The sequence below is a fragment of the Dermochelys coriacea genome, chromosome 1 (assembly GCF_009764565.3).
Source record: "Dermochelys coriacea isolate rDerCor1 chromosome 1, rDerCor1.pri.v4, whole genome shotgun sequence".
NCBI classification, from domain to species: Eukaryota; Metazoa; Chordata; order Testudines; family Dermochelyidae; genus Dermochelys; species Dermochelys coriacea.
This window is the reverse complement of record NC_050068.2, coordinates 112,498,987-112,524,443: the sequence shown is the minus strand read 5'-3', so window position 1 is coordinate 112,524,443 and position 25,457 is coordinate 112,498,987. Positions and strand designations below refer to the sequence as shown.

At 41.7% G+C, this 25,457-nt stretch overlaps 1 protein-coding gene across 5 annotated transcripts in view; it reads right to left on the bottom strand.

The window, feature by feature from the left end:
- The window catches only part of SEPTIN10 (septin 10), a 48,544-nt gene that overhangs the window by 1,787 nt on the left and 21,300 nt on the right, over positions 1-25,457 (bottom strand). For 2 of the 5 annotated variants that reach the window (XM_043508752.1, XM_038410872.2), the window contains exons 5-9: positions 22,554-22,715; positions 21,600-21,696; positions 20,852-21,020; positions 14,333-14,401; positions 10,500-10,632 (exon numbers count right to left, since the gene is read on the bottom strand). In XM_043508752.1, the coding sequence (XP_043364687.1) occupies positions 10,500-10,632; positions 14,333-14,401; positions 20,852-21,020; positions 21,600-21,696; positions 22,554-22,715 (630 nt within the window). Of the gene's footprint in view, positions 1-10,499; positions 10,658-14,332; positions 14,402-20,851; positions 21,021-21,599; positions 21,697-22,553; positions 22,716-25,457 lie in introns of all 5 variants that reach the window. The other 3 variants (XM_038410881.2, XM_043508812.1, XR_005294113.2) reach the window with 2 other exon arrangements.

Sequence of the window (25,457 nt, the reverse complement as noted above, 5' to 3'; positions counted from 1 at the left end):
TGTATATAAATCTCTCCTCTGCTTTTTCCACCAAATGCATCCGATGAAGTGAGCTGTAGCTCACGAAAGCTTATGCTCTAATAAATTTGTTAGTCTCTAAGGTGCCACGGGTACTCCTTTTCAGCTTGCATTTTGTTATCATTGCAGATTTCTTTCATATCTTGAGTTCTTAAAACACTGCTTCATAAATCAACCACAGGGGCACCATAATCCTGTTAAAAAAAACTTTAAGTAAAAGAAACTTTCAAAGTACAATCACATATTTATATGCATTTGCAAAAAAGGCTTAAACAACCATTTTTTTCCAAACAACTTTTAAAAAAAGAGACATTTAGGATGACATGTATACAGATTTTAATTTGTATTAAAAAATTAACAGGGAGACACATGGGTAACTTAATGCTGGAGCCAATAAATTGCAAGAACTAAATAGGGCACTAGATTTATATCAGGAAATATCTTCTATGGATCAAAAATTGAGGCATCCACAGGTAACATTTCCAAAACTGAAGAGAGGTTCAACAGAGGAGTACCCAATCATCACTGAGCTGAGTAAAGAAAAACAACAGCTTGATATAAACTGGAGTTGGGGAGCTCTTTGATATTGGAACCTCTGAGAAGAGGGAAAGATTAGTAGAGCATTCGAAAATTAGGACTTGTTGGGCAGAATATCTAAAACTTCTATCTCCCTAAAACTAGATGGTCACAAAGCCATCAGATGGCTGTATATGTATGTAGCCCAGTGTCTATGACTACAATTTGGGTAGTCAGAGAAAAATTATTTGTTGTATCACAAGAGTTAATTATTTATTTGCAAGAATTGTTCTCTGAAGAAACACATTTTAGGCTTTGTCTACACTAGCACTTCTGTCTGCAAAACTTATTTCAGGCAGGGGTGTGAAAAAACCCACACCCCTCACCAACAAAAGTGCTGGTGTGGACAGTGCTATGTCAGTAGGAGAGCGTCTCCCACCAACATATATACTGCTGCTCGTTGGGGGTGGTTTAATTATGCTGGCGAGAGAGCTTTCTGCTGGCATAAAGCAGCTACACAGGAGAACTTACAGTGGCGCAACTTCAGCGGTACAGCTGTGCTGTTATATGGTCCAGAGTATAGATATAGCCTTAGTTTCTCTTTGGATCTGTGCAGTTACAGATCTGAGTGAACCACTGCATGCTCAAAACCTCTGTTGAAGGTGTCCATATGGACTGCCACACTTGGGGGATTAACAAGCAAGTAGTGACCCTGTAGAAGCAATATTTAGAAGCAACTGCAAGACTACTGTCCTGAATTCGGCAGAATTCAGGTACAGAGAGTAATGCTGCATAAAGAGCTCCAAATACCAACCTTGCATATAAGAGAGATAAGGTAGGTGAGGTAATATCTTTTACTGGACCAACTTCTGTCAGTGGAAAGTACAAGTCCTCTGAGCTACACAGAGCTCTCCTTCAGGTCTGGGGAAGGAAGCAGCCTCTGAGAGTTTGTCTACACTTACATCTGAGGGAAGGGAACAGAAGGAGACTCCGCCGATTGGAAGGCATGAGATGCACTGTCCTAGGGTTGGCGATACCACGACCACTGCTCCCAAGAGAAGGAGGCGGGTGGTGGTGATCGAGGACTCTCTCTTCAGGGGGACTGAGTAACCTATCTGCCGCCCCAACCGGGAAAACCGAGAAGTCTGATGCTCGCCAGGAACTAGGATTCACGATGTGATGGAAAGACTGCCGAGACTCATCAAGCCCTCGGATCGCTACCCCTTCCTGCTTCTCCACGTGTGCACCAATGATACTGCCAAGAATGACCTTGAGCGGATCACTGCAGACTACGTGGCTCTGGGAAGAAGGATAAAGGAGTTTGAGGCACAAATGGAGTTCTCGTTCATCCTCCCCGTGGAAGGAAAAGGCCTGGGTAGAGACTGTCGAATCATGGAAGTCAACGAATGGCTACGCAGGTGGTGTCGGAGAGAAGGCTTTGGATTCTTTGACCATGGGATGGTGTTCCAAGAAAGAGTGCTAGGCAGAGACAGGCTCCACCTAACGAAGAGAGGGAAGAGCATCTTCGCAAGCAGGCTGGCTAACCTAGTGAGGAGGGCTTTAAACTAGGTTCACCGGGGGAAGGAGACCAAAGCCCTGAGGTAAGTGGGGAAGTGGGATACCAAGAGGAAGCACGAGCAGGAGCGCACGAGAGGGGAGGGCTCCTGCCTCGTACTGAGAAAGAGGGACAATCAGCGAGTTATCTCAAGTGCCTATACACAAATGCAAGAAGCCTGGGAAACAAGCAGGGAGAACTGGAAGTCCTGGCACAGTCAAGAAATTATGATGTGATTAGAGTAACAGAGACTTGGTGGGATAACTCACATGACTGGAGTACTGTCATGGATGGATATAAACTTTTCAGGAAGTACAGGCAGGGCAGAAAAGGTGGGGGAGTTGCATTGTATTAAGGGAGCAGTATGACTGCTCAGAGCTCAAGTATGAAACTTCAGAAAAACCTGAGAGTCTCTGGATTAAGTTTAGAAGTGTGAGCAATAAGGGTGATGTCATGGTGGGAGTCTGCTATAGACCATCGGACCACGGGGATGAGGTGGATGAGGCTTTCTTCAACTACGGAAGTTACTAGATCGCAGGCCCTGGTTCTCATGGGAGACTTCAATCACCCTGATATCAGCTAGGAGAGCAATACAGCGGTGCACAGACAATCCAGGAAGTTTTTGGGGAGGGGGGGACAATTTCCTGGTGCAAGTGCTGGAGGAACCAACGACGGGCAGAGCTCTTCTTGACCTGCTGCTCATAAACCAGGAAGAATTAGTAGGGGAAGCAAAAGTGCATGGGAACCTGGAAGGCAGTGACCTTGAGATGGTAGAGTTCAGGATCCTGATACAGGGAAGAAAGGAGAGCAGCAGAATATGGATCCTGGACTTCAGAAAAGAAGACTGACTCCCTCAGGAAACTGATGGGCAGGATCCCCTGGGAGAATAACATGAGGGGGAAAGGAGTCCAGGACAGCTGGCTGTATTTTAAAGAATCCTTATTGAGGTTACAGGGACAAACGATCCCGATGTATAGAAAGAATAGTAAATATGGCAGGCGACCAGCTTGGCTTAACAGTGAAATTCTGGCTGATCTTAAACATAAAAAAGAAGCTTACAAGAAGTGGAAGATTGGACAAATGACCAGGGAAGAGTATAAAAATATTGCTCGGGTATGCAGGAGTGAAATCAGGAAGGCCAAATCATACCTGGAGTTGCAGCTAGCAAGAGATGTTAAGAGTAATAAGAAGGGTTTCTTCAGGTATGTTAGCAACAAGAAGAAAGTCAAGGAAAGTGTAGGCCCCTTACTGAATGAGGGAGGCAACCTAGTGACAGAGCATGTAGAAAAAGCTAATGTACTCAATGCTTTTTTTGCCTCTATCTTCACGAACAAGGTCAGCTCCCAGACTACTGCACTGGGCAGCACAGCATGGGGAGGAGGTGACCAGCCCTCTGTGGAGAAAGAAGTGATTCGGGACTATTTAGAAAAGCTGGACAAGCACAAGTCCATGGGGCCGGATGCGCTGCATCCAAGAGTGCTAAGGGAGTTGGCGAATGTGATTGCAGAGCCACTGCCCATTATCTTCGAAAACTCATGGCAATCGGGGGAAGTCCTGGACAACTAGAAAAAGGCTAATGTAGTGCCCATCTTTAAAAAAGGGAAGGAGGAGGATCCTGGGAACTACAGGCCAGTCAGCCTCACCTCAGTCCTTGGAAAAATCATGGAGCAGGTCCTCAAGGAATCAATTCTGATGCACTTAGAGGAGAGGAAAGTGATCAGGAGCAGTCAGCATGGATTCACCAAGGGCAAGTCATACCTGACTAATCTAATTGCCTTCTATGATGAGACAACTGGCTCTGTGGATGAGGGGAAAGCAGTGGACGTGTTGTTCCTTGACTTTAGCAAAGCTTTTGATACCATCTCCCACAGTATTAAAGTTAAGTATTAAGTTAAAGTAGCATGGGCTGGATGAATGGAATATAAGGTGGATAGAAAGTTGGCTAGATTGTCGGGCTCAACGGGCAGTGACCAATGGCTCCATGTCTAGTTGGCAGCCGGTATCAAGTGGAGTGCCCCAAGGGTCGGTCCTTGGGCCGGTTTTGTTCAATATCTTCATAAATGATCTGGAGGATGGTGTGGATTGCACCCTCAGCAAGTTTGCAGATGACAGTAAACTGGGAGGAGAGGGAGATATGCTGGAGGATAGGGATAGGATACAGAGGGACCTAGACAAATTAGAGGATTGGGCCAAAAGAAATCTGATGAGTTCAACAAGGACAAGTGCAGAGTCCTGCATTTAGGACGGAAGTATCCCATGCACCGCTACAGACTAGGGACCGAATGGCTAGGCAGCAGTTCTGCAGAAAAGGACCTAGGGGTTACAGTGGACGAGAAGCTGGATACAAGTCAACAGTGTGCCATTGTTGCCAAGAAGGCCAATGGCATTTTGGGATGTGTAAGTAGGGGCATTGCCAGCAGATCGAGGGACGTGATCGTTCCCCTCTATTCGACATATTGTGAGGCCTCATCTGGAGTACTGTGTCCAGTTTTGGGCCCCACACTACAAGAAGAATAAATTGGAAAAATTGGAAAGCGTCCAGCAAAGGGCAACAAAAATGATTAGGGGACTGGAACACATGACTTATGAGGAGAGGCTGAGGGAATTGGGATTGTTTAGTCTGCAGAAGAGAAGAATGAGGGTGGATTTGATAGCTGCTTTCAACTACCTGAAAGGGGGTTCCAAAGAGGATGGATCTAGACTGTTCTCAGTGGTAGCAGATGACAGAACAAGGAGTAATGGTCTCAAGTTGCAGTGGGGGAGGTTTAGGTTGGATATTGGAAAAAACGTTTTCACTAGGAGGGTGGTGAAGCACTGGAATGCGTTACCTAGGGAGGTGGTGGAATCTCCTTCCTTAGAAGTTTTTAAGGTCAGGCTTGACAAAGCCCTGGCTGGGATGATTTAGTTGGGGATTGGTCCTGCTTTGAGCAGGGGGATTGGACTAGATGACCTCCTGAGGTCCCTTCCCACCCTGATATTCTATGATTCTATGAAAACTGCAACTGTGCTGCTGTGGCATTTAGTGAAGACACTACCTACACCGACAGGATAGCTTTTCCCATCGTGTAGGTACTCTACCTCCCCAAGAGGCGGAGGTGAAGCTACACCAGGAGGTAGGTCGATACAACTGTGTTGCTAGGGGTATGCAGTCAGTGGTTTCGGGGGGATGAGGGGGGTTCCCTTCTTTTTCCCTGTATTGAAGAACGTTCTCCTAGAGTATTTTGGTGTCTCTTTCCAGAATGCGATCTACTTCTCTGGTGGAATGTCCTTGTTTAGTGAAGGTGGCTTTAAGTGTGTTTAGGTGTGTAACCTAGACTTTCTCTTTGAAGCAAATACTCTGGTATTTGAGTGGCTGGCTGTAGACAATACATTTTTTGGTGTGTCTGGGGTGGTTGCTGGATCTGTGGAGATAAGCGTGGTGATCCGTGGGTTTCTTGTATATAGCTGTTTGTAGGGTTCCATTGTTTAAGCTAATTATGGTGTCCAGGGAATCGATGCTGGTGTGGGAGTGTTCTACGGAGAGTCTGATGGATAGGTGGTGGTTGTTAAAGTTGTGATGAAAAATCTATGAGGGAGTTTAGGTCTTCTATCCAGAGGATGAAACTATTATCAATGTATCTCAGGAATATCACTAGTGTCATGGTGCATTTTTCCAGAAATTCTTCCTTGAAGTGACCCATGAAGAGGCTGGCATATTGGGGAGCCAGCCTAGTACCAACGGCCATTCCTATGGTTTGGACAAAGTGTTTGTTATTAAATGTAAACTCAAAGCAGCACCAGACACTTCCAGAACAACAAACGCAAAACCTGAAGACATATCTCCACAGGTACAAAGATCAATACCTCCGTAACACACCTTTCAAGATTCATGGGTTCTACACTTGCTTATTACATGTAGTGTACATCATCCAGTGCATCAAATGCCCCAAAAAACACTATGCTTTCAAAAGAGTTTACACAGAAAAACAATAAAAGACAAATACACCATATCACTGTGGGTGAACAATTTTCACAGTTAACATTTCATATCCGATCTTTTAGTACCTGTCCTCAAAGCAAACCTGCATAACACCTTCAAAAGGAGACCATGGGAACTTAAATTCATAACTCTGCTACATACCAAAAACTATTGACTTATAGTGACACTGCTTTTATGGCTTATTACAAGAATTTGTAACATACCACATTGCCTGCTACCTTAATTGCCCACTTCAAACCCTTTGTATATAACAATCTAACCCCCAATTACCCACTTTATTTCAAGTGACCACCTCAAATATGGGTTACCCCTTCTGCTTAACAATATCCGTCCCAACTTGTATTTAGCTCAGACACTCTGCTTCCTTCCCCAGACTTGAAGAAGAGATCTGTGTAGCCTGAACAGTACTGGGTTGACCATGGTGCCGGGCCCACGCTCAGAAGGGGCGCTGGTGTCCAGACCGTGGCCCCACCTCCCCTCCCCACTCTGCCTACGCTCTGACCCACCCCTCACTCTTCTTCACCTCCCTCCCTCCTGCCTGACCAGTGGGTGTGGGGCCTGTGGCACAGCTGGGGTGAGCAGGCTCTCAGGGGTCCCAGGGCTCTGCTCCATTTGCAAATGCAGCTCTGGCTCAGGCAGTCTCTGCTGCCAACCACCTGTGGGGCTCTGCCCAGCTCCCCAGGCTGAGCCGCCTGGGACCAGTGCAGAGATCAGGCCAGTCTTGGCCAGTGGATGGGGTGCAACGGAGTGGGCTGGGCTGGGCCCCTCCAGGCAAGTGGGTCCTGAGGGAGCCCAGCGCAGGGAGGCTCTGGCCTGGCTGATGGTGCTGCTCCCGAGGAGCCAGAGTGATCCCTGACCGGCCCCAGCTGTGCTGCAGGCTCAGCCCATGTGCAGACATAGTCACTTCTCAGCAGGCTGTGGCTGGAGGGCAGGCAGGGTGTAGGGGAGTGGGTCTTTGGGAGATTGGGGGGGGGGGGAGGAAGGGGAACGCACTGGGCAGTGGAGGGGGGGGTCTGTGTGGGGTACTCCTGGGGGAATCAAAAAAGGTTCCCCTGCAGATTCTTTGCTTCCCTTTAGTGACCAGGGGAGTGGGAGGGCTGGGAATGCCCATGGGCTTAGTTTGGGTAGGGTTGCCAGGTGTCCGATTTTCGACTGGAATGCCCAGCCAAAGAGGGACTCTGGAGGCTCCAGTCAGCACTGCTGACCAGGCCATTAAAAGTCTGGTCGGTGTAGTGGGGCTAAGGCAAGCTCCCTGCCTGCCATGGCTCCACATGGCTCCTGGAAGCAGCGGCATGTCCACCTTCCGGCTTCTAAGTGTAGGGGCAACCAGGGAGCTCTACAGGCTGCCCCCGCCCCAAGCGCCGGCTCTGTAGCTCCCACTGGCCAGGAACCGCGGCCAATGGGAGCTGCGGGGTGCTGGGGCAGGGTTTGGAGCAGTGAGGAAGGGGCACTGGATGAGGAAGAGAAGGGGATAGAAGAAGTGGGGGCCCAGCATGCAGCATCCCCAGGGCAGGAGCTGGGGCTCCCCGGTTAAACAGGCCCATCAAATCCCCACCCTAACAAGCCCCACCTCCCCTACACCTGGGGCATCCCAATGAGTCCCCCACATACCCTCCCCATTGAGTCCCAACCAGCTGCACGTGGACCTCCACCCCAAATGAAGCCCCACCTCCACTCCACCACCCCTGCCCTCAGACCCTGCTCCCTCCGCTGAGCTCCCCACACCTAGACACCCCATGCTGAGCCCCAACCACCTTCACCTGGACCCTGCTGCAGAGTTCTATTGCCCCTGCACCTGGAATCCCCACAATGACTCCCTGTGCATCCAGATCTCCCACTGAGCCGCCCACACCCAGACTGCCCCATAAAGAACCCTCTTACCCCCACCTGGATCTCCCCACACTAAGTCCCTCTGCACTTGGATCCTGCTGCCAGACTGAGTCTGCCTGTCCACATCTGGTGTGTCTGGCGCAGAGGGGCAGGCCCACACAGTGTTTCTGGGGCAGGCCTGGCCCTTACGCTGTGTCAGGATCATGTGCAGCCTCACTGCTGAGTCCCTGTCCTGGGGTCGGGAAGGGGGAGGCTGCAGGGTGATCTCCCACCTCCATGCAACCAGTGGCCTGTGCTCCCCTCTGCCATGCCCGAGCTTCCACATTTATTTACTGACAAATAAAATTTGCAGAATTTTAAAATATTGTGTGTAGAATTTTTTTTTTTGATGCAGAATTCCCTCATGGGGTGCTGTGCAGCTGTGATGGTGGGACTGCAAGGTGGGTGCTGGGCAGTTGGGTGGTTTGGGCGGGGAGTGCTGGCCACAGAAATCTGTGGTGGAGGTCTCTGGGCGAGGGGGCACTGGGAATCAGGAAGGGGCACTGAACAGGAGGGTGATGGGGCATGGGCCCACCCCCAAGGGGAAAGGGCATGCTGGCAGTGCAGGGCTGGGTGGACCAGTGCGCTGCAGGTTTGTAAACAGTCCCCTTGTGCTGGAAAGCACGAAGCGGGGCCACTCCCACCGCGCCATATCCTGTCTCACTGCCCCCAACCAGCCCCTCGCTCTGAGGATCGACCCTCCCAACCCCTGTGCCATGCCCCACTGCCCCCATGGGGACCCACAAATATGTTTGGCGCCAGGTCCACAAAAAGTTAATTTGGTCCTGAGCTTGAAAACTTGTACTTTTCACCAAAAGAAGTTGGTCCAATAAAAGATTATCTCATCTACACTCAGTCTCTCATATCCTGATACCAACATGGCTACAACACTGCAAACTATCTTGCATATATCAGAGAAGCAAATTGCAAAGGAATGCTGTAGAGACTGCCTTAGACCTACCTGAATGTGCCCTGAAACCCATTGGTTGCTGAACACAATAAATTATTCATATCCTGATCTGCTTGGGCAGTCTTATGCTGGGAAGGAGTTTATGATCCTAATCTTAACCCACACATCACAAGTAATGCAGGGCAATTTGTGGATTAGTTTGATCCTATTTAGAAAATAAAATTAAGATCCTCTTGACATTCAAAGTGTGGAGCTGAATTCCTTTCAAATGCACCTGCATCGCAAGGAAAAATGCAAGGTTAATCACCTAACTGAGATGGAAATCAGAAACCACTTTAAGACAGGATTTGAGGTAAACATGTAGGACCATCTTATGGAATGCTGAATAAGGGGTAAGAAAATCATTTTGCTAGTACTGCTTGATGGTAGATAATTCTCTGAGGAATTTGTTGCACTGACAAATGTCTCAGATCTCAAGAGATCCATCTACTTCATATCTTTATTAAGTAAGGATTTAGAAGCTCCAGTCTAGATTTATCATTAGCTACTACCACTACCAGAGAGAGTCTGGTACTGGGTGAAAGGAAAAAGATATTCAAAATCCTTCTCAGCAATTTGATACATAGAGTATGCCTGCTTTAAAGTTAGTAGGAATTGAAGCTTGGATTAACCCAAAGTCCCTACACAACTCCAGAATACCCTTGTTTATGGGGATAACCACACATTCAGCTGTTTGGGCTGAAGAAAATTGAAAACCTTCTTTTGATTCATTTAAAAGATGTACCTATATACTACTGCAATAGTGGACTTATAAATAATATAAACAGGATATTTACTAGTTTAGACTTCATCCACCGCTCCCTCCAGCACCCCCAATGCATCAAACAAATTATGTCCTTTTTTAAAAAGCTCTCCACAATTTAGCCCCACACCATCTGACTCATTTTACTGCAGTGTTGACTCCCACTTTAATTCCACCAATAATGTCTCAATCACCCACCTCTGCAACACACACTTCTGTGCTTCTTTCCATGCTAACCACCATGTATAGAAAATGCTCCCAATCAAAATCTAACAAATGTATTTGAGCATAAGCTTTGTGAGCTACAGCTCACTTCATCGTAGCTCACAAAAGCTTATGCTCAAATAAATTTGTTAGTCTCTAAGGTGCCACAAGTATTCCTTTTCTTTTTGCGAATACAGACTAACACGGCTGCTACTCTGAAACCAATCAAAATCTGTAGTCATCAGCTATCTTCTTTCAGCTCCCTCCTGAAAACTCACCTCCGCCATAATGTATATAGAAAACTGCCATCTGATAATGGCTAGGCCATGGTGAGCTGTGATCATTGCTATAGAAGGGCTAAGAATTGTGCAGACTGTTATGTTACCCTGTCTCCATCACTCTGTCCAAGCCCACCTGTTTCTCTTCTCCATCTGTCCAGTCCTTTAGCTGTAAGCTCTTTGAGGAAAGATATTGCCATTTATTACATTTCTGTACAGTGTCTAGCACAATGCAACTCAACCTAGTGCTGTCCTTTCAGCTCTAGTGCTATACAAAAGTTAATAATTAATAGGTATGATAGTAGTAGTGATTTTGCTAAAATATTCCAAACACCAGTGAATTAAAAAGAAAAGAGAAGCATACTTGCCTCTCGCTCAGCTTCTTTCAATATTGCTTCTTTCTCCTTGACTCTCTGCACAAACATCTGTCTCATCTCCTCCTCCTTCCGCTGCAATTCACCAAAGAACTCATGCCTCTTAGCTTCATAGGTCTCCTGTAGACTGAAGTCCAGAGAATTTATAGTCTCTATCATATTGTTTGTAACATAAGGAAACATAAAGGAAGCATGTAAATACAGTTTGGCACATTACTTCAACTCGTGTACAAATCTCTCAAACTTCTCATATGTAAGTAATAAACAACCTTAAATAGAAGCAACTACTACCTACACCTTTGTAGATTTTGATCTAAGTAAATATGTCTGGGTAGATTAAAAAAAACCTGACAAGAAGCCCTTTACTGAGCTGATTTGAATCACTTCAAATTATAGCAGTTTAGGACTGTTACAATTCTTGAAATGTGGAGTAAGAACACTCTCAATCTCCAATTTGGAAGATTTAGAGTTTTCAAGAAAAGGAGGTGGCAGGATGCTCAAAGATGTTGGAAAAGGATAAGAGTTCTCTCATACTTGGACAGACTGATCGTAATCAATGAAAACTTAGTGCCTCTGAAATGTTTCATCCGAGATGCTACTTTGCACATAACAGCTGTTAGATTGATTATGCCCCTATGAAAGCGCTATGCTTGGGGAAATAAGTAAAGTAAGAAGTCCCAACCTGAATGAAGGGAAATAATGTGACCCTCAAACAAAATATATAGGATTCTTTATGTGATTTCAAAATTGAATATCTGTGATAGTCATATGGCTAAAGGTGGTATCTGATTTTACAATTACTTTGATATCCACAATATAGGCTTATTTCTTGAAATGTCTGAATTTCCTTAACAAAAAATGTTTGTTAGTATGGGTTTAAAAAAATTAATGTCTTCAGAGAAGCTAACACATTTGAAGCTTACCATACTGATCCTTGAAATTATTAAGAGGGTAAAAAAAAAAAAATAGTTCAAGCCATCAAGCAAACACCTGGACACAAAACACAGAAGCAGGGTAACAACAACAAAACTGTTAATCAGATCATGTTGTTTTATTCCTGTACCGACACCTCAGTTCCCATCTTTAAAAAAGGACAACCTACCTATCTTTGTTTTGTCACACTTGGATGAAAAATGCTCTTTCCAAAATGTATCTGAATAAACTTTTGTAAGACAGTAAAGTCTACGATAATTGAGTTGTGGGCCAGATCCTCAGCTGATATAGATAAGTACATTTATTTTACACCAGCTGAGGACCTGACCTGTCTCTTACAGGAAATAATGCTGATGAGTAGTTTAATAAAAGGATCTTCGAAGTATTAGCAATGATTAAGGTTAAGATTGTGTCACAAAGGTCACGGATTCCATGACTTTCAGAGACCTCAGTGACATTTTCTGCTTCAGCCTTGTGCCCGGGGGCAGCGGAGCTGGAGCTGCCAGCTGCTGGGGGTCCCACAGCTCCGAGCCACTGCAGGCCGCAGGGGTCCTGGATCTCTGAGCCGCCAGGATGGCAGCAGCGGCCCCAGAACCATCAGTTGCCATGGCACTGGATGCTGGAGTTCCCCTCTTTCACAGTGGGGCTTAGACTCTCATACCCCCGTCCCTGGGGCTTGGGCTTCAGTTGCACCCCATGTCAGCACTCCGCATTATTTTTAGTAAAATCACAGATTGCAGGCCTCTGTGAATTTTTGTTTATTGTCCACAGCCCGTCAGTGACTTTTTAGTAAAAATAACCATGACAAAATTATAATGTTGGCAATGATGTCCCTCTCTGTTCTGGTGCTATGTGTACCCTGTTTGCCTTTTTTAATATTCTTATTCTCTTTTCTAGCTGCATCTGGCATCTTTCCTCTTGATATCTGAGCAAGGTTCATGGCTTCCTTCCAGGCTGCTGAAACACTGCATCAACATCTTTTTATTCATTAACTTATGTTTTTCCTTTTTGGCACATTAACAGATTTAAATCCTGTTCAGCTGTTACCACTCGTAAAGTAATCGTCAGTATAAAAAGTTTTCTGCATCAGGAAAACTAAGAACTTGCTGATGTAGATGTGACAATAAACTGCAACAGTTTCATCTCTTGTTATTTGTACTTAATTCTATGACAGTGGCAGGAAAACTCCACAATCCTAAATATCAATCCATTTTGAGTCAACGTAACAGGAAGTATGACATCACCGGTGCTGACAGTCTATTCACTCCACTTCTTTCTTTCATCCTTCTATGAAAGTCTTGTTGCTGAATGTGGCAATTATTAAATCAGATGTAGTTCCTTCACTACTTTTTTTCCTCCACACATTCAGCACTTTAATGCTTACTGCCTCATTGACTGCTGGGTGGTGGGACTGCAACATCCTTTCAGTGGGGTAATGGCACAGGGGGTTGATTCACCTCTTCTTACTCTAAAGCTCTCCCCAGTTCACTACCAGGTAAGATCTGACACCACTAGTAAGTTAATCAATGTGACAACACTACTTTCCTTCCTCTTCTCCTCTCCCAATGTTGGGTACAAGGATTGTGACAGAAGTAAGTTACTGTATCTCAGGCTATGTCTACACTACCGCGGTAGGTCAACCTTTGCTAAACAAATCCAGTTATGTGAATAATGTAGCTGGAGTCGACGTACCTTAGGTCAAGTTACCGAAGGGTTTACATTTACCTTACTCTTTTCGTTGGAGGTAGAGTTCAGGGGTTGACTGGAGAGCGATCTGCAGTCGATCTGGCGGGTCTTTACTAAACCCACTAAATCGACCGCCAGTGGAACAATCTCAAGAGCGTCGAACCCCGCTGTAATGTAGATCTGCCCTAGGTACTGTGTGTTTTTTCAACCAAATGAACAGTCCATTTAAAAAAAAAAAAAAAAGTAATGGTAGTAACCATCTCAAATCTCTCAGTATAAGCCAGCTTAATAAACAAAAAGGCTGTTGGGAAGATTAATGAATTTATGTTTGTGAGATGTTTTGATACCATGCTATAATTTAAGTTCCTAGACAGATAGTTGTTGTTGACCTGCAGCTGGGGTATTTTTTAGAGCACATTAAAAGTGTCAAATATAAAATAAGTCATCACTTGAACAGCTCAGATTTAGTGCTGGAATGGTGAAAGGTCAATAGTTTTATGAGGCGAGACCAGGTCACTTCTTTAAAAACAAAAATCATCACCACAAGACTTTAATGCGTAAGTTGTTGCTATCGTCTTTCAAATTAAAAGAAATAAAGAAAATAAGGCACCTTTCCTAGAAATTCATTCACTTAGATATATGTTGAAAATTATATTTATAGGAATAGTTCTGCAGAGAAAAATACTGGCTAAAATGGTATGCATCCATGAAGTTCACACAAAGAAGTCTGCCTTCAAGATACCAGATTTACCAAATAATCACTTATAAAAGCACTGGTCGTCTTTTTTCAGTTTGTTTCTAGAATATAGTATTGTTTTGCAAATCACAATGACAAAAACAGAACATGTAACAACTTCAATCCTCCCCACATGTTTAATGTCAGCAGAACAATGATCTAAAAAGTGCTTTATTTTAAGAGTGGTTTATATTTCATCAGAGTTTAAGTTCGCACTATACGTATCTAATGTAATTTTGTATCCTGTGGTCACTTATATGTTTTTCAAAATGTACACAACACTGGCTCTGACATGCTTCATATAATGCACTCCAGCTTTAAAATGAAAATCTAATACATGGATATTATCACCCTTTCTGTAAGGGGTAGAAGGGGGTTTGTGAGACAAAGGCATTTATGTACAAGTAAGGTAAATAATTTTTAATATCTTACTAATACACTTCACATACTTCACTATAGCACTACTACCTACCTTTCTACAGAAGTGTGGCTGTGAGATATAGACTTTTTGCTATCTGTGTAACCCTTTAGTAGGGGGACCCTAAAAACAAAGGTGCAAATCAATCAAGTTTTGCTCATGTTCAATGAGCTTAATATAAAAAGGCTTAGTAGAACACTTAATATTTCATCTCACAAAGATCAAATTTACAAGTTGATAAAAATATAAAGAGAGTGATCTAAATAACCTACCTAAATAGTGATTAGGTAACTTACTCCTCAGACATATTCTATTAATAAAACCCCCCATTTGACAGAAAGCTTTAGAACTCTTCAGTATCAAAAGCCAACGTGAGTTATCATAGAATCATAGAATATCAGGGTTGGAAGGAACATCAGGAGGTCATCTAGTCCAACCCCCTGCTCAAAGCAGGACTAATCCCCCAATTTTTGCCCCAGATCCCTACATGGCCCCCTCAAGGGTTTAGCAGGCCAATGCTTAAACCAGTGAGCTATCCCTGCCCCCCGGCACTACAGTTTACACTCTCAAGATTTAAACTCTGAAGATGGTGGCAAGGTGTTTTCAGGGAGTCCTTAGACTCACTATCCCAGAGGTTTCCTAAAGTTGACAACAGCGGACTTTCAGAACGTACCTAGGCATTTACCCAAATAAAGGCTTGAACAAGAGGCAACCTGTATCTAAATGACTGGTTAAGGATGGGGTTTAAGATTCTTTTAGCAATAATGGCTGTCATGATTTTATTGTTTTTATTCTTTATATATACACGCAGCATAGCACTTTAAACAGAAGATCGGATACAGGAATTCCCATAGTGGATCAGACCTATGATCCATCAAGTCCAGGATCCCATCTATGACAGTAACCAGCACCAGATACTTCAGGAGAAGGTGCAAGAAACCCCACAGTAGACAGCTGAGAGATAGTCTGGCCCCCATGATAGTCTCATCCTAATTCCTAATAGTTAGAGATTGGCTTAAACCCTGCATCCGATGAAGTGAGCTGTAGCTCACGAAAGCTTATGCTCTAATAAATTTGTTAGTCTCTAAGGTGCCACAAGTACTCCTTTTCTTTATGAGAGGTTTTATATCCCTTCCAACACTTTTTTAAAGCACTAACTGTAAACTCTGTATCAGTGGTTTTCAACCTTTTTTCATTAGCAGACCCCTAAAAATTTTCAAAAAGAATGTGTGGACATCTTTGGAAATCTTAAGTCAGTTTGCAGATATCCAGGGGTCTGCAGATCACAGGTTGAAAACCACTGCTCTATATGATTAGCAAGAACATCCAAACCCTTTTTGAACCTCACTAATTTCTGACTTGGAAGACCCTGACTCTAACCCTAACCCTAACCCTGTTGTAATGAGTTACACCATCTAAGCATTGTGGGGGGAAATACTTAATTTTATCAGTTTTGATTTTGCCATCTATCAATGTCACTTAATTTCTCCTTGTTCTTATGTTATGGCCTGGAACAACAGAATCTACTAGTCAACCTTCTCTATACTTTTATAATGTCCCTTTTTATTCATCTTCTTTTTATGGTAAACAATCCCAAACTTTCTTCACAAGAAGAACTTTTTCATGCTCCTAATTACTCTTGTTGCACTTCTCTGAAACCCCTCAGAACAAGGACAAGTGCCTGCTTTGTGGAATTTAAAACGTAACCCGCCACCATGGCTTAAAAAAGGGTGATTAACCCAAGGAATAACTGGTTGCTCCAATTTTGGGCATTCTGTTCCCTTTAAAAGAAAATTAGCTGGGAAGCTTGTGAGACACACATGTTGTGAATGTAGAAAAATAAAGAATAAAAAAAGATTAACTTCAATCCAAGACACTAAACAAACATCCATTTTACAAGCTGTATGCATCTTTCCCCATCTATGCAAACTAGTAGCGTGTATTTTCAATGCTCCTGTGACAGTCAGTTTTCTTCCACCAAAGGATAAACATCACCTAAGGAAAGAATTTAGGAAATATCCTGGAATAGGCCCTAACACAGCATTGGGTCAGCGAGCAGTGGACTGCATGAGGGATGCTTATTTGCTGTCAGCTAGCCTCCTACTACCAGCCAACGTAAGAACCAAAGGAAAGACTCAGGGCAGTCACCAGCCAGGAGTCACTTAACTCTGGACTCTGTCTGCACATACTTCTAGCTACAGCAGAGGAGAGAAGAGAGGAATAAACACTTCTGCTGGATCAGAACACAGTATAATATAATTCCACTCAGAGATTTCCTACAAATTGATGAGGTACAAGTAATGATCATTTGTTTAAGTGGTAAATGGGCTTTAGGACAGTAATTTCACATTGAAAGCTCCAATAGCTCTGGTCAGTATTGTTTCTGCATTAATGGCCATATATAAATGAGGCACTGACTATCACAACTTTTACTCCAAGGAAGTTGCAGGTGCTCTACACCTGTCAAATTCAGGCTCTGACTGATTATGACTGGAAGCAAGCAGAAAGACACTCATCTTTAAGAACAGCCTATCTAATTCAAGTACATGAAACAAACAGTATCCTGATAGATTTCTTTTAAATTGAAGCTTGCAGATCTACTCAATCATTTATTCTCTTCAAACAGCTACCATACAATTATCTCTCTCCCCTCCTCCACCCATGAACTTTTAAATTCTGAATCCTTCAACAACTTGACTTCCAGACTGGTAACAGGTTGGCTATTTTCAGGGCTAGTAAACAGAGTTATAACCACATGACCAAACCAATTATGTTTGACTCCAGGTGATGAACCATACACCCTACAAAGTGTTAGATGATAAATTCTAGTTTCTAAAACTGTATACCACACATCTCTGTTTAGACTGATGTTTGTTTAGTATACATCACTACACTTAGTAATACCCTTTTGGGATAGGGCCTCACATGTGAAGCTTATCTCATTGTGCACCTGTGTGATTCATCTGATCTCTCTTTTCATACAAGTAGTCTTTTACAAGGCACATGTATAAGATTTATTGGGTAGACATCCTTAATTCAGATTAATACAATCTAAATTACAACCAGTTCCATTTAAATCCCTTGGAGATTAGGATATAGTGGTTTGTTAGAATTCTATTATAAACAAAAAAAAGTCTGGAATGCAGTTACAAATAAAATACAGTCACCTGTTCGTATTACTAAGCAAACTTGCAGAGGACATTAGATGAGGAGGACTACTATATTTATTGGCCTATTTAACCATGAAACATTGTTATCTTTGCTCTCCATTCCTATTCCTTGTTACACCCACTTGTATCGTAAGTATGTTTCAACTTTTCAATTTGGAACAGGGACCATTTTTTTCCAGGTTTTCTGAGAGGACCTAGCATGCTTTGGGGCACAATAATAATTCCACTGCCTTACATGCAATGGACACTTACCAACATAGTTTTTCATACTAGACAATTTATGAAAACCAATTATGGTTCTCTCTGCCTATGACCTCATCAGCAGTCCTGACAATACAAGACCTATTGCTGTTGCCCTGCAAAAGGAGCAGTTCTGGAATAAAATTAAATTCAAAACTAATGATCAATCATACATTAGTGGATATATGAGGGTATGTATTTATTAAATCATCAAAATGACATATATGAAACACCACCAAGCTCCTGATGCAGCAAAGCCAGCATATTATTCAAATATAGAAAAGTTATGTTACCTTACACTGACTGAGAAACCCGTTGCAGATCATCAAATTTGGCACGTGAACAAACAATTATAAAAAGTCAGGGAAACTGACTTCCCTAAACATACTTTGTTCATTTATTGAGTACAATTTAATTTTAATTATTTGTAGTAATACCTTACACTGCTAAATAGTAGTAAACATACTAGAATATATTTTGTAAAAGTGTTGGAGTTTTAATAATTTAGCAACTCACTTTGTAAATACATTTTTGCTGAGAAGTGGCCAAGATGGTCATTTTTCTGAGAAATAACTGGGTTTGCTTTTTAGTAAAGTGGGAATTATTGAGGTTCTACCGTATAAGAGCCACTCTTTTCCCCATATTGCTGATGGATTTAATTCCAATTAGTAGACTTTCTGTAGTTTATTCTATGATTTGTGTAATAGTTCCATCAAATACTTTATGGATGATGTTACATTATTGGGCTGGCTGTATATTAAATGAATCTTCTGAATTCTCTCTTTTCATTATAAAGTTATGTAAATTTTCCTCCAGACAAACCAAATGCTCTCTCTTTTAGGCATCAATGTAATTCCCATTGTGGTACACAGCATAGAGAGAATTGCATACAGATCCCGCTTGCCTATTTTTGTCACAATAAATCAGTTAGTTAATTCCTCTCTTTAAATTCTTGTACTGTACCTGTTTCCCTCCTTAAATAACAATGGTGCCTTCAGTAGTTGTGGCTAAGCATATCTAATTCATCTGTCACATCAGAGTATGCTTGCCATCAATCACAGGGTTCTCTGTAGGCTAGCTATTCAATAGGCCCCCAATGCAACCGCACACCAGTTATAGCTTTCTGTATTCTGTAATGGCAGTTATAGCTTTCTGTATTTCTGATTTCTTGTCAGAGAATCCAATTCCAATCAACATCCAGGGAGTAGAGTGTTAAAACATAGAGGTATAATGCTGCAACTTTAGGCCTGCAAATAGTTTAAAGTGCAAAGAAGCTTAAAGCTTTAGTTTAGATGTCATCTGCATTTTGTTGAAGAAATTGCAGCTATATGAACACCAACATTAAGAAAAGGTAGAAGGTACTGCAGTCAACACATTTATGATACTGACTATGGCCACTTCCAATAGCAGCTGAATCTAGATTTACCAGTTGCAATACAGTGGTATTCACTGAACTTGTCTCTCTTAATGCCAGCTAAGACCTTTTGCCATTTACATGAATAATTTCTCCATTTGAAGGAAGAATTATTCAACTGCCAATGCATTTAAAGCCTGATCTAAAGCTGACGAAGTAAAAGCAAATGGAGAGACTTCCTCTTATTTCAGTGATCTTTGGATCTGACCCTTAGTTTTCTACTTATGGAAAGCTCATATGCTTCCTGTTAGGTTTGGTCAAGAATGATCTAATTCATTACATAGTGTCCTGATTGGAGGACAACTCAAGATTATCTAATCAAATGTTCTATACATGCGCAGTTACATTCAGATTTCTCTCATGGTAGTTGATGTTCTGCATTACCACCTGGTTGCTAGAGGTTTTCTGAAGGTCTTTAGACCTTTTGGAAAGTGCTCTCATATCCAGCATGATCATGTGTCAAATGAGCTCACTTGCCAGTATAATGCTAAAAACAGGTATTCGTTTAATCAATGCCAAAAACTGTGTTGCCCTAAACATTAACATTTTGCAGTTCATATCTGTTGCTGCAGCTTTGTAGCTTCTTTTTGGAAATAAAGATGAAAGCTGACAATTTAGGCAACTAGAAAAACTATTCTAAAACTAGTCGGAAATGCGTTACTTTTTAGTATTAGTAATAACTGCGTAAAGATGGCCAGATATAAAAATATTAAATGATGAGTCAGAGCATTAAAAAACACTTAAGTTCCAGGATATTTTGCTGGCTTTTTTATCTATTTTCCATTCCAGAATTGGCCATCATTACTGCACAGCAGTAAATTGGCACTTCACAGATTTCCTCTCTCAATAGAATTTGACTACTAATTATAGACTGGAAGGAGAGAAAAATTGGCAGTTCAGGAGTCTATTTCTGGAAGAATTCTAACACGTAATGTGCATGTACAAATGAAGCAGTCATACATGTAGAAAGAAGAGGCTACATAAAGAAAAAAGATCAGAAATTTAGAAAAGACAGAAAAATTGGGCAATAAGAATTATCAGGACTTGCTGTGAAAAGTGGGATTATACAAAAAAATGCCTGTTTACAAGTAAGCTTTTTCTTTTTGCTCTTCATAATTACTTTTGGAATCGCCCATTAATTCTACGGTAGGCTATTTGGAGATTTTCTGGGCATGAATAAATTTCTAATCTTTTTGGGTAAAGAAATATAAAAAGTTAAAAATAGTACCAGTTATTTTATAGGATTGAAGTTATTTCTTCAATTATTTCTGACCATGGAGTCCAGCCACACTGCCACTTCTGCATCAGATATGAATAACAGATGAGACAAAACAGCAAAGTTGTAAGTATAAGAAAAAGCAAGGTTATGCTGGAATTAGTTTCAAATGCAAGAAAAAAGAATAGTGTACATATATGTAGAAGAAGATGGGCTGCCAAATGTGTTTTTGCAAGAAATAAGCCAAAATCCTCAGTTTTGGAACAAAGCATCAGTGATCTGTGAAAAATACAAAAATAGTCTGTGCTCCTCTAAAATAATCACATCACACATATATTATACGGTGATGACTAGATAAAAATATTACAATTTCCATGTATTACTGATATTTCCTTCAGACAGCACTATTTGTTTCTAGTGGTGGGTTAAAGAATATAATTTTTCATCCTTTCCCTCAGACTATAAAGGATTTGGGATGATAATGGAAGGAAGGAATGAACTCAACATTCAAGCTAAAGGATTCACCCCCTTACCTGACTGGTTTGTTTTCAGGGTCTGTGTCTCTGAAGCCCATCTCTTCCAGTTTGCAGCGTCTATACAGTTCATAATGCCGTGCATGAGTCTGTTCTCTCAGGTCTTCCATATTTGTGCAAATAAGCATCTCACGAAGCTTTACAAAGTCACAGTGATTCTCATTTTCCACTATTCAAGTAAATAATAATAGTGATATTGATCCATGATATACAAAACAACTATACCGTAGAACAATATTTTGAATAGCCTTGGTATTTTCTATTCAATTGGCTGATTAAGTTTTTCGGGGGTAAAACGTCCCTAGTTTCTTTTACCCAGTTGCTGCCTCGTGATTTGTGATACATAATCCAAGCATTAAGTAGAAACATCGTTTATCAGACTCCATTATTTTTCTTTTCATGACTCCCTATTTGAATCTACAAAAGAAATTACTTTCTCTCTCCTCTGTTCTGATATTATAGCCTTGTAACATTTGGTAATGCCAGCTGCACCTTTACAATGCAATAATATAACTAATCACCACATCCAGGATCTGATGGCCTGATTTTCTGTGATGCTCAACTCTCATAAATCTCATTTGTGTTGATGGGACCTGGAGGATCAAGCCATGAATGTTCTGGATCAGTTAGCCTACCAATCTGGCATCAGTAGCCAGCATCAGCCCACTTAATATTAAAACAAATACTTCTGCAACTTGAGTGGGTTTTATAATGAAAACAACATTCAAATTAAAAATTCAGAATTTACCTTGAACAATGCCCCAAGGGTACTGTCGAGCTTTCACCATTTTGTTTCCAACCTTCATTTCCTCCATACTCCCCACTACAGCAAATGGTAAATGTCCCTGTAAAATAGTCAGAGCAATTCAGTCTTATCTCCCAGTATTCTTACATACAAACTGGAAAACAACACTTGAAAATTAAATCAGAGAAACAACAAGCATTTGGAGACAAACAAACATATTATAACTACAGGTCAGTTTCACTTAGAGAATCCATTTAAAAAGAGCAATAACTAGTCAAATCCTGGTCTGCTTTGGAGCTTCAGCAGAGGGCTGCACATGTCATAAGGACTTCTAGGGTTCTCAAACCCAATATAGTCCTCACAGACTGCTACAATAAAAGGAGTTTGAGGTAGTTGCCCCTCATGTATCAATTTCTATTGGAAAAGGCCAGCAGACAGTTGCTCTATCTGGGATACAGCCTTCCTCAAAGCAGAACAGGTATCTTCAGACATTACAGCATTCCGACTCCCTGGCACAAGTGATAACGGGGAACCAACTGGTGGCTCAAGCTGCACACCCATTTACGTCCTTGGACACATGAAACCCCCAACAGCACTGCTTGTCAAATGTTCTGACCAGCAGATACAAGATCTATATACTCCGACAGCAGGATCCCCCAGGGACAGTACTGCAAGAAGAAAAACCTTGTTTTCGCTCAAATTTAGTTTAAGGTGATGTATACTACCAACCAATAGAACAGGGGGATTTTGGTGGGGAGGGAACCCAGACTAGATGAGTATCTCTAAATTTTTCCTTAAGTAGCTCATAAAAAGACGAATGTAAATATCCAACTTGCTACAAATACAAAACCCTATTGCCTCAAGAAGAATATGCAAGAAAAAGCATAAAAACTGGTAAAGAAGATACTTTAATACTAAAATATCAAACATTCTTTCAAATGTATGCATCATACTTACATTCATGGTGGCATTAATTTTAGAAATGGTTTCATCATCTGTTGGAAACTGGTATATCTGGACCCCATTACTAACCAATTCACTCATGAGTTTGATTTTAAACTTCTGTAGTTCAGTTTTAGAAATGGTGTCTGCTTTGGCTATGACTGGTATAATGTTCACCTATTAAATGATATAAACAACATGAGATGTGTAAAGGCTTTGTTTTCAAGCCTGTAAGTTTTATATGTTGAAATATTCAGTTTCCCATAACATCTGAATTAATTAATTTCTAACAAGCTTTCCAGTGACTCTTATGTGAATGGTTTCATTCAAAAGCCAACAAACTAATAAACACTGTACATTTCCAAAGTGAATACTTTGAACATAATAAAGCAGTAATGTATTACCTAATAATCCCACCAAAACAGATCTGATCAGAGAACAAAAGTGAGTAGAAGAAAGGTATTATAATCCTACTAAAAAGACAGCAAACCTCCATCACCATTCAAAGACAACCATAAGGAAAAGAACAGCAACATACACAAAGCTACCAGCTACAATATATATAATTTTACTAAGATACTAAATCCAAAGTTAAGAAAAAATTATATTAACACTGTATACTCTAGCTATTTCTCTATGCCTCTAAAATAGCAAATTTGCTGTTTTCTTCTCTTTGGTACCCTAAAAGTCTGCTGTGCTGTTAGATTCAAGTATTTAACTTTGCTCTGCTGGGGAATGTTCTTACAGTTTTCTGGTTCGGAGGTCAAGCATAAAAACAATCCGAACACACCAGCTCCAGGAGTTTGACAGTACCACAAAGCTGCCAGCCATCATACATCAGAGGAGATTTCCAGTCATTGCCAAATCAGATTTCTCAATATAGCACGTTGCACTGCCAATCATAAAACCTTTTTAGAGAGGCAAGAAGCAGCACTCTGCTGCTCAAGAACTCAAGCACTCAAGAAGCAGTAGCTTGAAAACTTGTCTCTCACCAACTAAAGTTGGTTCAGTAAGACATATTACCTCACCCATGTTTTCTCTCCAATTTCCGAGGACCAACACAGCTACCCCACTACATAAAGCCTTCTTGTCAATTTAATATTTAATTTATAGGAAAAGCATGAGATTTATACTGATGGTTGTGGAACATATTTTATAAGGCAGAAAAAATTAAAAACACTGAGGTGGCAAAACTGAGAACTCAAAAGTTAGGAAATGTCAGAATTAAAGTTACCTGTGTGTGATTCCTTAATTTGTCCCCCCATGCATATACATTATGATGCAGTCTTTAATTACATGATCACATACCATTTCTTCCACAGGACCCCTGCCTCATTCAGTATGTAAGATGGACCTGCTCTAGGGATGAATCAGGGTTGTGTTGTAAAGGAAGGTACTGCCTCATTTTCTGCAGAAGCTGGAAGGTGTGTAGACAACGAGGCAAGGGACTGAGGGAAGATAAAAGATGATCTCATAGTTAAGGCACTTGAATGCTGCCCGCTGGTTCTATTGCTGCCTTTGCCACACAGTTACTATGTAAGGCTAGTTGAATCACTTAAACCAAATTTTTCACAAGAGGTCACTAAATGTTTCCCTCATTTTCTGGGGCCCAACTTGAGACCCTGTGGTCTGATTTGCAGAAGTGCCGAGTGAACTGAAGTCAATGGGAACAGTGCTTTGAACATTTAAAGTGATATATAATGCTATGTACTCTGAATAATCAGATCCCAAGTGTCAGACTGGACACCCAAAATTAGTTGATAATTTTTAACCTTAATTTCTCTGCACTTCAATTCCCCATCTCCAAATGGGGGAAAAAGCCCCTTATCTCACCTGGGTGTTATAAAGATAAATTGTCTGTGAAGCACTCAGATATTATAGTGATGAGCACCATAGACAAGCCCATGAGGAAATTAATAATGCTGGATTTAGAGCAAGGTCTGAAAAGTTTGCGGTAAGTAAGGAGGCCTGGGGCCATACATTGAACAATGAGGTGAAAACAAAATACAGTAACTCCTCGCTTAATGTTGTAGTTATGTTTCTGAAAAATGCGACTTTAAGTGAAACGATGTTAAGCGAATCCAATTTCCCCATAAGAATTAATATAAATAGGGGGGTTAGGTTCCAGGGAAAATTTTTTCACAAGTCAAAAGACATATATATAATATATAAAAATAAAACAAACACACACACAAGTTTTAAACAAAAAATTTTACACACACACACACACACACACACACACACACACACACACACACACACACACACACACACAATAAGTTTTAAACAAAAAATTTAATACTATCCACAGCAATGATGATTGTGAAGCTTGGTTGAGGTGGTGAAGTCAGAGGGTGGAATATTTCCCAGGGAACGCCTTACTACTAAATGATGAACCAGCCCTCAAGGGTTAACAAATTGTTGTTAATGTAGCCTCACACCCTACAAGGCAGCACAAATGGAGGGAGGGGAGACAGCATGGCAGACAGAGGCAGAGACACACACACTGTGTGTGTGTTTCAGAGTAGCAGCCGTGTTAGTCTGTATTCGCAAAAAGAAAAGGAGTACTTGTGGCACCTTAGAGACTAACAAATTTATTAGAGCATAAGCTTTCGTGAGCTACAGCTCACTTCATCGGATGCATCCGATGAAGTGAGCTGTAGCTCACGAAAGCTTATGCTCTAATAAATTTGTTAGTCTCTAAGGTGCCACAAGTACTCCTTTTCTTTTTGTGTGTGTGTGTATGAGTGAGTGGGAGAGAGAGAGACGTGCACTGCCCCTTTAAGTAGGTTGACCCCACTCTAAGTACACTGCGGACAGTAGATCAGCAAGTTGAGATATCAGCTGCTGCCACCAGGCTCTCTCCATCCTGAGCCCAGTCGTGTCCCCTCCTGCTCTGTAGAGACAGGATAAGCGGAG